Source organism: Lotus japonicus, chromosome 6 (genome assembly GCF_012489685.1).
Source record: "Lotus japonicus ecotype B-129 chromosome 6, LjGifu_v1.2".
NCBI lineage: Eukaryota > Viridiplantae > Streptophyta > Magnoliopsida > Fabales > Fabaceae > Lotus > Lotus japonicus.
Window position 1 is genome coordinate 16,240,974 of NC_080046.1, and position 14,873 is coordinate 16,255,846.

The 14,873-nt window shown below is 40.8% G+C and overlaps 1 protein-coding gene across 1 annotated transcript; it reads right to left on the bottom strand.

Annotated features, from left to right (window-relative positions):
- Positions 1-1,030: 1,030 nt before the first annotated feature.
- Positions 1,031-8,993, bottom strand: LOC130725002 (uncharacterized). Its single transcript, XM_057576265.1, has 2 exons — positions 8,378-8,993; positions 1,031-1,041 (listed from the first exon to the last, which is right to left on the bottom strand). Exons 1-2 carry the CDS (start codon positions 8,991-8,993, stop codon positions 1,031-1,033), a joined length of 627 nt encoding a protein of 208 aa, XP_057432248.1.
- Positions 8,994-14,873: the final 5,880 nt, after the last annotated feature.

Below are 14,873 nucleotides of genomic sequence, written 5' to 3' on the forward strand. Positions count from 1 at the left end.
AACCACGACGCATGAGTTGAAGTTCATCACGAAGACGTAGTTCACGTGCCTTGCTGCGGGAGGCATAAGCAGAGTGTAAAGCAACCCAAACATCACGAGCAATGGTTGCGCTTAGAGTCTCAGATAATGCCTCCTCAGTGAGGGAGGAAAGAAGCAGACTGTTGACATTACGATCGCGAGCCTGCCACTCAGCATAAGCAGGATTTGGAGAAGGAGCACCAGTGCGTAGTGGTTGAACAACAGTTTGTGCAAATGTCTGTTGAGTGAATTCTGGCGGAGGATCGACGGTAGGGTCAACAATATCATACAAGTTCTGATTTTGAAGCAGAGCAGTAAGCTGTTTACGCCAGAGAAGAAAGTTATCTGGTTTAAGTTTCACCGTAAGCATATGCACCAAAGTGTTCATGGAAAAAGTCGGAGGAGTAGCATCCGAAGCCATGGGAAAATGAAGCAACTTTCTCAAAATAAAATAAATATCAATAAACTTCCAGCAAAAAAAAGTTCAACTCCTGGTCACCGTTCAAAATTCAAAGGCTGAAGAGAATAATAATGGAAAGCAAACCAGTGTTGATCCCAAGAAAAAGGAAGGCTGACGGCTATGAAGGCTTGCAGGAGTGCACGAAGCATGAGGACTGGCAGCTGTTGAAGCTGTCGGCGTGCACGAAGCACGAGGCCTGGCGGCGCCAACAAGGAAGGGACAGCAGCTGCACGTGTCGGACGCGTGGCAGGAAGAGGCCTTGGCGGCGCGGACAACAAGGAAGCACACGCGCGAAGGAAGAGAGCTTGGCGGCGCGGGGCTCGAGGCAGACCAGGGACACGGGCTGGTGACGTCAGCGGCTGGAAAGAGAAAGAAAGGTAGTTGCACGTAAAGCAAGGCAACTAGAATAGGAAAAAGATAGAAGGTGGCAGCATAGGGTTGGAGGCTAGGGTTTCTACCTAAAACCTGATACCATGTAAGATTGGATTCTCTCACCACAAATTGTGTGTGAGGTAGACAATGTTATTTATAATAATAAAGGTACAGAATATGCTAGGAATATTCTGAGGAATATTACAAAATAAGTCAACAAAGAAACAAAGAAATATCCTGTAGGATATTGGGCCTATTTATCTCTAACAGTAAGATAGGATTCTTACTCAATGAAATTGCAGCAGTGTTATCACAATAGATTGGGATATTGCTCTCAAGGATTTGATAATCCTCCAGCTGATGTTTCATCCAGAGCATCTGAGTGCTGCATATTGCTGCTGAGATGTATTCTGCCTCTGCAGTAGATAGTGCAATAGTTGATTGCCTCTTGCTTGCCCATGAGACTAAGTTGCTTCCCAGAAATTGACAATTTCCAGAAGTGCTTTTTCTCTCTGTTCTATCTCCAGCATAATCAGCATCACAATAACCTGAAAGCTTATACTCTGATGTTTTCTTATACATCAAGCCGAGGTTAGTGGTACCTTTCAGATATCTTAGGATCCTCTTAACAGCAGTTAAGTGGGTTTCCCTTGTATCTGATTGGAAGCGAGCACATAAATGAACACTAAACAATATATCTAGCCTAGATGCAGTTAAGTATAGAAGTGATCCTATCATACCACGATAGAGCTTCTGACAAACTTTACCACTTGCATCTTCTTTATCCAGAATGCATGTAGGATGCATTGGAGTCTTGGCAACTGTAGATTCCAGCATATTGAACTTCTTCAGAAGTTCTTTAGTGTACTTGCTCAGATGGATATATGTTCCTTCTGGTGTTTGATCAACTTGTATTCCCAGAAAGTACTTGAGTTCTCCCATCATACTCATCTCAAATTCAGCCTGCATCATCTCAGAAAATTCTTTGCATAGAGATTGATTAGCAGAACCAAATATTATATCATCAACATAAATTTGCACAATTAAGATATCATCTTTGTAAGTTTTGCAAAAGAGAGTTGTATCTACTTTACCCCTTACAAACTCGTTCTCTAGAAGGAATGAGCTGAGTCTTTCATACCATGCTCTGGGAGCTTGCTTCAGACCATAGAGGGATTTCTTCAGTTTGAACACATGGTCTGAGTTCTTCTCATCTTCAAAGCCTGGTGGTTGATGAACGTAGACTTCCTCTGATATATAACCATTTAGGAAGGCACTCTTCACATCCATCTGATGTAGAATTATGTTGTAATTCACTGAGAAAGAGATCAGCAGTCTGATTGCTTCTAGTCTTGCTACTGGAGCAAATGTTTCAGTGTAGTCTATTCCTTCCTGCTGACTGTAGCCTTGAGCAACTAGCCTTGCCTTGTTTCTCACTACGTCTCCTTTCTCATTCAGCTTGTTTCTGAAAACCCATTTGGTTCAAATCACATGGACGCTTTGAGGTTTCTCCACTAAGCTCCAAACATCATTCTTGGAAAATTGATTCAATTCTTCTTCCATAGCCAGAATCCAATCCTTGTCCTGAAGAGCTTCATCTATGGACTTGGGTTCAATTAAGGACACCAATCCTTTCAGACTAAGCAGGGTCTCTTCAGAGGGTCTGAAGGCTGATCTGGTTCTGACTGGTTCATCTTTGTTGCCCGGAATCAATTCCTTAGGATGTGATGCAATGATTCTGCTTTTCTTCTGAGGTTGTGAATCAGAGGGACCAGCTTCTTCTTCTGGATCATCTTCCTCTGGATCATCTTCCTCTGATATCATTAATGCTTAAATCTGCAAACTTCTCAACCTTTTCGTTGCCACCAAAGCCAACTTCGCCTCCAGGCTTAAGTTTTAGCTCTTGGAACATACGCCTTTCTCCCGTCATGTGACGCGAGCATCCACTGTCCAGATACCATGATTGGTGTTTCAGTGGAGCTATCAAGGATATCTGCAACATAGATAATCTTATCCTTAGGTACCCACTTTCTGGGTCCTCTCTTGTTAGTTACCCCAGAGGTTCTGATCACCTTGGGTTTCTCCACATGGTAACGTAAAGGAATTTTTGCATGATATTTGGACATGGAGAAGGATCCCTTTTTAAGAGGAGGTTTAGCAACTTCAGCAGGTAAAGGATCAGGTAAAATGGTACCAGAGGGAACAAAGCATTCATACAAGGATTTAGCTTTAGGCATAGAAGGCTCATTTCTAATTGGTTTAGAATAGCCAATGCCATGCATTCCATTTCTGCTTACGCCATAGATCATTGAAGCCATTAAGCTTCTATCTACGCTTTTAGCTAGGAATCTTTGAAAAGACTTTTCATACTTGGATTCATTTTTACACTCAAAGGTATCACAAGCAATAACTTCTTCTAACTTAGCAATTTGATTCTTAAGCACAGAGTTAGAATTCACTAAAGCATGGTTATCATTTTTCAAATCAGAAATGATTTTCTCATGTTCAGAAGGAGTCTTAGAGACAGCAGATAAGTTCTTTTTCAGCTTCTTATGCTTAGACAATAAGGAGTTATACTTATCCATGATATCAGACAAAGCATGTTTCAGTTCAGAGGTTGAGAAATAAGCGAATACCTCATTTTCATCGTCTGAGTTAGGATCTCCTTCTGATTCCGAGTCAGAGTCAACAACATCCTTTGACTCTGCTTCTTTGTCTTTGACAATGGCCATGAGTCCTTGGACTTCTCCATCAGAGTCAACATCTTCTGACTCTGATTCATGAAAAGTCACCATCAGACTTTTCTTGGTCTTGAAGTTCTTCTTTGGTCTCTTGTCTTTCTTCAACTTTGGACAGTCACTTTTGTAATGCCCAGATTCCTTGCACTCAAAACATGTGACTTCCTTGATTGATGACTTCTTCTGGCCTGAGGACTCAGACTTTCCTTTGGCCTTTCCAGAGCCTCTGTACTTGCTCTGCTTGTGCTTCCAGATGCGGTTGAGTCTCTTGGAGATCAGAGTCAGCTCATCTTCATCAGAATCTTCTGATGCTTCTTCAGATTCTTCTGCTTCAGCTTGGAGAGCCTTTGACTTCTCAGACTTAGCCTTCTCAGATTTGGATTTCAAGGCTATAGACTTTTTCCTCAGATCTTGCATCTCAGAGCGCTTCAGATTCATCTCATATGCTCGACATCTCTCGTAAGCTCTATTGATGTCACTAAAGGCATCCAGCTTTCAGGAAGACTCCTGATGACCCTTATGACATGATCTTTTGTAGTGTAGCTCTTGTTGAGAGGTCGTATTCCAGCTACAATCAACTGAAATCTGGAGAACATTTCTTCAATGGACTCGTTTGGCTCCATGATGAAGGATTCATACTTTTGGATCAAAGACAATGCCTTTGATTCTTTGACTTTCTTGTTTCCTTCATGAGACATCTTCAGGGATTCAAAGATGCCCTTTGCATACTCACGATCTGTAATCTTCTGGTACTCTTCATAAGAAATAACACTTAGAAGAATTGCTCTAGCTTTGTGATGTTGTGAGTACAGCTTCTTTTGATCTGCAGTCATCTCTGACCTTGGGGTCTTCTTGCCTTCTGCATCGACTGGACGCTCATAGCCATCCACAATAATATCCCAGAGATCTGCATCGAAACCCAGAAAGAAACTTTCTAGTCTATCTTTCCAATATTCGAACCTTTGACCGTCGAACATGGGAGGCTTTGCATTGTATCCATCTTTCTGTGTTTCACTGGTGGTAGCCATTGTTTTTCACACCGGCCCGGATCACTGAACACTGTTAGGTGTGGTAATCAGAACTTGCGCTCTGATACCAATTGAAGGTATGAAAAACGGTAGAAAGGGGGGGGTTTGAATAACGTTTTTCAAAATAAAACTTCCACCTTAAAGATTTTGGCAAATCTTTCGAGACAAATAAAGTGCTTAAGATAGGAGATAGAAAAGCACACAAGGATTTTATCCTGGTTCACTTGATGAAACACTCAAGCTAATCCAGTCCACCCGTTAAGGTGATTTCTTCCTTCTTAGAATGAAGGCAATCCACTAATCAGGTATGTGTTACAACTGCACTTGAAACCTACAAGTGACTAACAATGCACTGACTTAGCTCACACTAAGATTCACTCTCTTAGTCTTCTCTAGGATCCGATCAACCTTGATCTCCTAAAGGCAAACTATACAACTGTATATGAAGTTCTTGTTTACAAAGAGAATGCTTCTAAAAAGCTTATAGTAAACACAGTGAAATTCAAGATGAAAGAAAGCTTAGAAGTTTTGAATATTTCTTGCGCGTGTGTAAGTACATCTAGCCGCTTCTTTCAATCTTCAGCCTCTATTTATACTCCAAGGATTAGGGTTTGAACGCTGCATGGAAATGCTACCGTTGGAGGGCAGTTCTGGAAATTCCAGCTTCTGCTGTGGCTGAGGATGTTAGGTAGGTCGTCAGGATAGTACACTTTGCTTTTGTACTTTGGATAGTGACTTGACCTTAACCTCGTAGACTTCTGATCAGAGGAGCGCTTCGTGTTGGAACTTGTGAAGCTGATTGATCAGAGTCAGAAGGAAGCTTGGATCCACTGACCGTTGTACCTTCTGATCTTCACTTCAGAGGATCAGTGCATGGTCTTCAGAGCCAGTTGCTTCTGGACTTCAGAGTCTTCACTCTTCAGCTTCTGGATCTTCAGAGTCTTCTACACCATCAGAACTTCTGAACCGTCAGAGTCTCTAGGTTGTCAGAACGTCTGGATCATCAGAGCTTCAAGTGAGCTGAGTCCTTATCAGAGCTTGATTTACTTCAGATCTTCTGAAGCTTTTCCACTGTTCAGACTGAACATGGAGAATGCGAAAGCGTTTCTTGGGTCACTCTTTGTGCACAGTACTTCTGATTTGTGTGAGATAAAATCGAGGTCAGAGCCTGTAAATAGCACACTCAGAAAAACACGTTAGAGTACCATAATTGTTCATACTAAGATGTTAACTTGTAATCATCAAAACATAGAGTTGTACTACTAGATCAAAACTTGATCTTACATGCTTAATCTCTTTGTGAAAATAGATAGCTCTTCATCACCAGACGCATCTGATAATTCTTCAGAGGAATCTTCCTCTTCTGCCTGATAAGCTTTCGCTTTGTCAGATTTTGACTTAAGAGCAATAGATTTGTCTTTCTTTTGAGGCTTGTGCTCTTTGAGGTCAATCTCATGGCTTCTGAGATGACTCACAAGCTCTTCTAGCACTCTGATTCCAGCAATCAAAGAGTTCAGATTCTTGGAGAGTTTCAGTGCAGTGACAAAAGCCATCCACTCCTTAGGCAAACTTCTGATGATCTTTTTGACATGATCACCAGTAGAGTAGCTCTTGTTTAGCACTCTGATTCCAGCAATCAGAGTTTGAAACCTTGAGTACATCTCCTCAATGGTTTCACCAGATTCCATCTTAAACTGCTCATATTGTTTTATGAGAGCAAGAGCCTTGGTCTCCTTGACTTCTTCATTTCCTTCATGCGTCATGACCAAGGAGTCATAGATGGATTTTGCTGTTTCTTTTTCAGAGATCTTCTCATATTCAATATATGATATTGAGCTGAACAGCATAGACTTCGCCTTGTGATGATCCTTGAAACGCTACTTCTGAGCGTCAGTCATTTTAGTACGGGGGATCTTCACTCCTGAAGCATCTACTGGATCTGTATAGCCTTCCATGACCATATCCTAGAGATCTGGGTCAGTGCCAAGGAAATAACTTTCGATTGTATCTTTCCAGTACTCAAACTTTTCACCATCAAAGACTGGTGCTCTGAGTTGGTTGTTGTTGTTGTTGTTGTTGTCAGCGGAAGTATTGGCTTGGGCCATCGTTGTTTTTCACACTAGGTTTTGGATCACTGATCATTGTTAAGTGTTTAAATCAGAACCGGAGCTCTGATGCCAATTGAAGGTGCGAAAAACACTAGAAAGGGGGGGGGTTTGAATAGAATTTTTAAATAAAAGGATTCCCTTTTAGACTTTTTGCAAACTCAAAGATAAGAACAAGGTTCTGAAGAATATGAAGTAAACCACGCAAGTATTTTATCCTGGTTCACGTGAGATAAAAGCTCAAGTTAATCCAGTCCACCTGTGAAGGTGATTTCTTCCTTCTTCTGATGAAGGCAATTCACTAAAATCAATGAGTGTTACAACTGTACTTGCAACCTGCTAAGTGACTAACAATACACTGATTTTCTCACTAGTATACTCTCAAGAAGCTGATCTACCGATCCTCTCAAGACTAGCTAAACACTGAATCAAACTTGATTCAGTCCTCTCAAGATCCGACCAAACTTGGTCTCTCAAGGAACTTACAAAGTGTTTGTAAAGGCTTTTGGGTTTACAAGAATTGCTTCTGAAAAGCTAATGGTAAACTCAGATGTTTAAGAACAGTGAAGAAATATTGCTAAGAGATCGGTTCGAATGAATTCAAGAATATCAGCAAAGTTTCTTAGTTTCTTTCTTCTATCTTCAGCCCTTATATACTCCAAGGCATATGGTGTAGCCGTTGCTAGGGTTTTGCCCGTTGGAGTGGCAATCTTGTAATATCAGACTGCTAGGCTGAACGAGGTAGGTGGCAGACAGGCTGAGACTGTACGATGTGTACTATGACAGCGACCTGTCCTTTCACCAGCTGACTTATGATCTGGAGTGCTTCAGATGGACGTTGGTGAAGCTTCTGATCAGAGTCAGACGGAAGCTTGGATCCTCTGACCTTGCAACTTCTGCTTCTGAACAAGTTCCTCAGAACTTCTGAACGTCAGAGCTAGAATAGCTTGGGTCTTCAGAGCCAACTTCTTGCAGGTCTTCAGAACTTGAGTCTTCTACTTTCAGGACCGTTCCTTCTTGAACATTTGGTCTTCAGAACTTCTGACTCCGGTTCTTCAGTACCTCTTGAGAGCTTCTATCTTCAGAACTTCTGAAAGATTTGCCACTGTTCTGAACGAACATGATAAGCTTTAGAGCTCTCTTTTTGGTAACCCTTGGTTCTTCTTCTTCTGATGGAATCGTCTTGGGTCAGAATCAGAACTTGTGTTTCACAACTCACAAAGACAAACGTTAGAGTACCATAATTGTTCATCCTCAAAAACCTTAATTGTAATCATCAAAATATAGAGATGCAACCACTGATCAAATCTTGATCTTACAACTCTCTCACAAGCTTCTCATAGCACCTTCCAACATTCTGAATTGTCTCCATTAGACCAGCCTTCTCAATAAGAGCAATAACATCCTTACACTCAAGAACATCAGGACCAACTTCCCTTTCCTTGGCCATTCTCCTCTTGCAAACAAACTTCCACTTTTGAACATTCTCTTCCAAATGAAAAGACACTCTATCAATAGGAACAGCAGGAACATTTTGAGGAATACGCTTACCAGAAAACTTCTTTTTCTCAGAGGGTCGAATGTCCTGGACATCGGCTTCAGCATCTGACTCAGAGTCTTCAACATCAACTGGAATTTTATTTTTCCTCTTCTCACTTGGAGTCTTGACAGCCTTCTGCTTTCCCTTATCCTTCACACTTGCTTGTCTAGATTTGTAGGTTACAGGAGATGACTTGGATCTCTTTGGTGGAGAGAGAGTGGCTTCTGGAGTAGAGACCCTTCTTTTTCTTTTCATCCTGGCAGCAATGCTATCGGGAATGGATTTAACCAGGGGCTCATCATCAGAATCATCATCAGAGATGTCCTGAACAGGGGCTGGAGCCTGGGTTGGTTCTGCAGAATTGGTATCCTCAGAATTGCCATTCTTTGGACCAACATCCTTTGAAGAGGATGATGTAGAGATATCAGGCTGGGTAGTATCGCCTGAATCTTCACGAGAGGTGGAATCCTTTCCAGAATTTTCTTTGGCAGAAATCTCCTTAGACCCAGATGTCTCAACATCAGGCACAACATCAGGAGGCGATTTCACAGGAGAGTCTTCAGCATCGATTTCCTCTTCATCAGTAACATCCTCACAGAGAGGAACATTGGAGAGTTCTTTGTTTTGAGCCTTGGACATGTAGGTTTTTCTTGTTGGGTATCTTGTCTTCAGCTTCCTAGGAGCTTTCTTTGACACAGTAGATGGTTGGGAAGAACCACTCTTCACACCCATGCATTTCACTCATTTAGCAGTTCTTTCAATCTTTGCCTTGACAGAGTCATTCTTTCCTGAACTTTGAGACATGATGTAATGAGATGAAACGCAAACAGAGCACAGAACAATGAAGAAAAATTGCAAACGAGAGAGAATGAGTCTTGAAGAAGATAGATGTACAAGCGGTTGAGAGAACACAATTTGTCCGTTGGAGGTAGTTATAGGATGAGTGAACCATAAGGCAACCTTTTCTATGCTGATGTCACAACGGCAGTTAATGATGATCAAGAATAAACTAGCCGTTAACACATTAGGGCACGCTAATTGCTATGCATCAAAAAGACAAATCCCTAGACTTCCTTTTGTGAAAATATCAGCCAATTGCTTGTCAGTTGTAACATGATCCAAATTGACAATTTTATCCTGCACCAAGTCTCTAATAAAATGATGTCTAATGTCAATATGCTTGGTCCTGCTATGCTGTATGGGATTCTTAGAAATATTAATTGCACTGAGATTGTCGCAGTACAATGTCATGACATCCTGTTCAACATCATACTCCTTCAGCATTTGCGTCATCCACATGAGTTGTGTACAACTATTTCCTGCTGCAATATATTCTGCTTCAGCTGTACACAATGAGACACAATTCTGCTTCTTGCTAAACCATGAAATCAAATTATTCCCTAGGAAGAAACATCCACCATAATTTGTATCATGAGTATGGAGAATACCATAGTCCCTAGGAAGAATCATCTGCACTTCCTGCCCAATCTGCATCACAGAATCCAACTAAAGAAGAATTTGTATCATGAGTATAGAGAATACCATAGTCACTTGTGCCATTGATGTACTTGATAATTCTCTTGACCTGTAGCAGATGACTAGCCTTAAGAGCTGCTTGATATCTTGCACATACACCAACTGCAAAGGTGATATCTGGTCTGCTAGCAGTAAGATACAACAAGCTTCCAATCATGCTTCTATAGAGACTTTGATCAACATCTTCTCCTTGCTCATCCTTGGACAGTTTGATGTGTGTAGCAGTAGAAGTTCTCTTGTGACCAGCCTTTTCAAGACCAAACATTTTGACTAAGCCTTTAGCATACCTACTCTGTGATATGAACATAGAATCCTCCATTTGCTTGACTTGTAGCCCTAGAAAATAATTCAATTCACCAACTAAGCTCATCTCAAATTCAGACTTCATTTGTCGGACGAAATGCTCCACCATTGAGTTCGACATTCCTCCAAAAACAATGCCGTCCACATAAATCTGTGCTATCATGAGCTTACCTTTGTCATTCTTCACAAACAGAGTTTTATCAATTCCACCCTTACTGTAACCATTGCTTACAAGGAATTCAGTTGACCTTTCATACCAAGCCCTAGGTGCTTGCTTCAAGCTATACAAGGCTTTCCTCAACTTGTACACATGATTTGGATGATGTGGATCTTTAAATCCTTTAGGTTGTTCAACATAAACTTCTTCACTCAAATAGCCATTCAGAAAAGCACTCTTCACATCCATCTGATAAAGTCTGAACTTCAAGAGACAAGCAACACCTAACAAGAGTCTTATAGATTCCAGTCTAGCTACTGGAGCAAAGGTCTCATCAAAATCAACTCCTTCTATCTGAGTATATCCTTGAGAAACTAGCCTTGCTTTATTCCTTGTGACTGTTCCAGTTTCATCTGATTTGTTCTTGAAGATCCACTTAGTGCCAATGATGTTTACTTCTTCAGGTCTAGGCACTAACTCCCATACTTCATTTCTCCTGAACTGCTCAAGCTCCTCTTGCATAGCATTTATCCAGTATTCATCAGTGAGAGCTTCATTGACATTCTTGGGTTCTATCTTAGAGATGAAACAACCATGAGCAATAAGACTTCTAGATCTGGTAGTCACTCCTTCTTGAAGATTACCAATGATGTTTTCTTGAGGGTGATTCTTCTGAACCCTAATTGATGGAGCTTTATTTGATGGGATATATTTGTCTTCTTTTTCATCAGAACTTGTCTCTGATTCATTATCGGGGGCGGTTGTTGGAGCATCGGCTGGAACATCTGCACCATCATCATCTTCTTTAGTTAACAGACATCTAGAAACATGAGCTTTTTCTTCTGATGTCCACATATAAGAATTGTCTTTTGATCTGACTCCTCTCATCACAACTATCTCATCATCAGTGGTCACAACACATTCTATCTTATTGAACTTCACATCATACCCTTGATCACACAGTTGACTTATGCTGATTAGGTTGGCAGTTAAACCATTTACAAGTAACACATTGTTCAAGTTAGGAGATTCTGTGCTAACAAGCTTTCCTACTCCCTTGATCTTTCCTTTTGCTCCATCTCCAAAAGTAACATAGTTGGTGGAGTGACTTCTGATGTCTTGCAAGAAGCTCTTGTTTCCTGTCATGTGCTTTGAGCAGCCACTATCAAAATACCAATCTTCCTTTGATGATGCTCTGAAAGACGTGTAGGCTACCTGACATCTGACTTCACCCTTGGGCTTCCATTGCTTCCTCATCTGAATAGGCTTTTTATCGTGCATCTGAGGATAACCATATAACTTGTAACAGTAGGGCTTTATATGACCATTCTTACCACAGTAGTGACACTTCCAAGTTACAGTTTTGTCAAGCTTAAGTTGGGGTTTCACATGTTGAGGTACATGTCGAGGCAATGGATCTGGCAACTGATAATTTCTGGGCTTCTTGAATTCAGTTTGTTTTGCAGCAGACACTAATTTCTTTGAACCTTTCTGATTTTCTTTGTTTGCTGTTCTATAGTCAAAGCCAATTCCCTTCAAACGCCCTCCTTGCTTGCTAGTTTCTTTCAGAATTTCATCAAGCATATCAGAACCACTGTTTAACATTCTAACAGATTTATGAGTGGCTTCAAGTTTTCTTCTCAGAGTTGTCACTTCCTCTTGAAGTCTTGCATTAATCAACATTAGGTTAGTCTTTTCCATAACATCAGCATTATTAAACTTACTTTGTCATTCCTCCAGATCTTCCTTCAGCTTAGTGCTGAGCTCTTTCAACCTTTCATTCTGAGAAACAAGTTGTTCTATCTCACTTTGCTTTTCTCTTACAAGTTTGCATGCTTCTTCCCACTTATTGTGTAGCAGCTTGTAAGTTTCAGCCAATTCCTCATCAGAGATGTCCTCATCACTTGTCTCAGACTCACAGATAGTTCCAGAGAAAGCATTGACTTTGTTTGCAGATATCTCCTCCTTATCTTCAGTGTCTTCATCTGACCAAGTTACCATCATACCTTTATTTTTCTTCTTTAGATAAGTGGCACATTCAGACCTGATGTGACAATATCCTTCACATTCATGACATTGCACTCCTTTGTTCTGAACAGGTCTTTCTTCTTCCTTGGTCTTCCTCTGTGAATTTGAAAACTTGGGTTTGTTGTCGAACTTCATGTCCTAGACATTAGGTCTGGTTCTTTTGTCAATCTCCCTCAAAGCTCTGTTGAATTTTTTTGCTAGCATAGCCAGAGCCTCAGAAAGGTTTTCACCCTCACAGTCTTCATCATCACCTTCATCAGTGTTAGACACAAAAGCAATACTCTTATTCTTCTTCTTAGATTTTCCACTCAGTTTCAACTCAAATGTCTGTAAAGAGCCAATAAGTTCATCAACCTTCATGTTCTCAATGTCTTGAGCCTCCTCAATTGCAGTGACTTTCATAGAAAACTTCTAAGGAAGAGATCTCAAGATCTTCCTTACAAGCTTCTCATCTGACATAGGTTCTCCCAAAGCAAATGAAGCATTAGACAAGTCACGGACACGCATGTGGAATTCTGAAATAGTCTCCTCTTCAGTCATCATCAAATTTTCAAATTGAGTAGTAAGCATCTGAAGCCTTGACATCCTCACTCGAGTAGTTCCTTCATGTGCAGTTTTCAGAATTTCCCAAGCATCCTTTGCCACAGTACACGTATTGATCAGCCTAAACATATTCTTGTCAACTCCATTAAAGATAGCATTTAGAGCATTTGAATTTCCAAGAGCAGCTTCATCTTCAACACTGGTCCATTCCTCTTCAGGTCTCTCCACAACAGTGGTAGAGGTGCCTTCAACCTTGGACTTCGTAGGGTGCTTCCAACCCTTGACAATAGCTTTCCAAGTCTTGTTGTCAATTGACTTGAGAAAGGCTGTCATGCGAACCTTCCAGTAGTCATAGTTAGTACCATCCAGAATGGGTGGCCTATTGACTGATCCTCCCTCCTTGTTATCCCTGACAACTTGAATCAAACTCCCTGGAGCTCACCCAACCAGAACAGGGTGCCTGCTCTGATGACAATTGTAATTCAGGTTCCCTCTGATACGATTGTCCTGCACGATGCTGGGACAAGAGGTTTTACAACCGCTTAACACTAAAACAGAACTTAACAACAGAAACAATAACACACAGTAATTATTAACCCAGTTCAGTGAAAAACTTTCACCTACGTCTGGAGGGTTTGCACCCAAAGAAAGGAAATCCACTATCTCAAGATTCAGGAATTACAGACACTCATGAACAACTCAGTTCATAGTTCACTTCCTAATCTACCCAGTGTATTTCTACTTAGAATCTCAACCTAAGTATGAGAGCCCCTCTCACTTTCTCTCAATCACTGCCACAGTGATTGGTGAACACAATGAACAATCAGAGTTTGAACGCAATCAAACAACACAGAACCCTTCTTTGCTTTATAGAATCAGTGAGCAAAGAGGATTCACAACTAACAAAGGACAAAGCACAATAACAAATCCTAAAACACTCGATCTCTCTCTCTTAGCTTCAGTGATCTTCATGTTTTAGGTCTTCATCCTTTTATAGACTTCAGCAGCGGTAGCATGGGCTCTAGGATTAGCATGGGCTGAAGTAACAGATTGCAGCAACAACAAATCAAAACGCAATCTTGATAGATTCGGTTTACTTATTGCACAAGTAAAGATAGAAACCAATCTTTTAACAAAGATTGTTTCAACAAATAGCAACCCATAATTAAGACCCTTATGGAAAAGCTACTTGCTCCTCAAGTAACTCAAAAACATATCTTCAGTAAATCTTCAGAGGGCCCACAACAGAAACTCTAGCTAAGGACTGATGCCCTAGCTTCACGAGGTCAAATGCCACGGCATCTGCTTCGACAATCAGTTGTTTTGACAAAATGCAAGGCAACATGTACCAACACATTTAAGCATACATAATTGGGCATATACAAGGTTTGTGTTCTCGAAAATTTTATTCCATATAACTCAAATTAAAGGTCTACAAGCACTTAATGTGAAGACACTTAAGCTATAGCATGGTATATCACTAAAACTCTTTCACAAAGTTCAATACTTAGGGTATTTCTTCAATTTTCGTCCATCCACATGGATTCCAAGCCTACTTATGGTTCAAAAGCAAGAATCAACAACAAAAACACTCTCAAAGCCCATCTACCGAAAGACTCAATAAAGAAGATGAAGATGGTGGTTGTGCTATGACGGTGGCGGTTTTGGCTCAAGAAGGAGAGCCAAGGCTTTCTTCCATCTTCCAAGCTTCAAAAATACAAGAATACAAGGAAAAGCTCTCGAGTCCTCTTCCGCTCACTCTATCCCATGAGTTAAATGTGTGTTTGTGGAGGAGCTGTTTTCTTTTGTTCACTTAAGGTGGTAATGATGTGTTAAACCTTTTCAACCACGACTTAGGCCACATAACACCTCATAAGGGTTAGACACATGTTCTAGGGATTTCTCACTCGCCCTGAGCTTATATCTTCAGCCCCAAAAATATTTCAAGGCAACGTGCACTGAGATAGGCTTGTTTTCGACTCAAAACTTTAGAACTGGATTACGTACATTAAATGGAATCATTCTGGGGAAAATATAATTTTGAA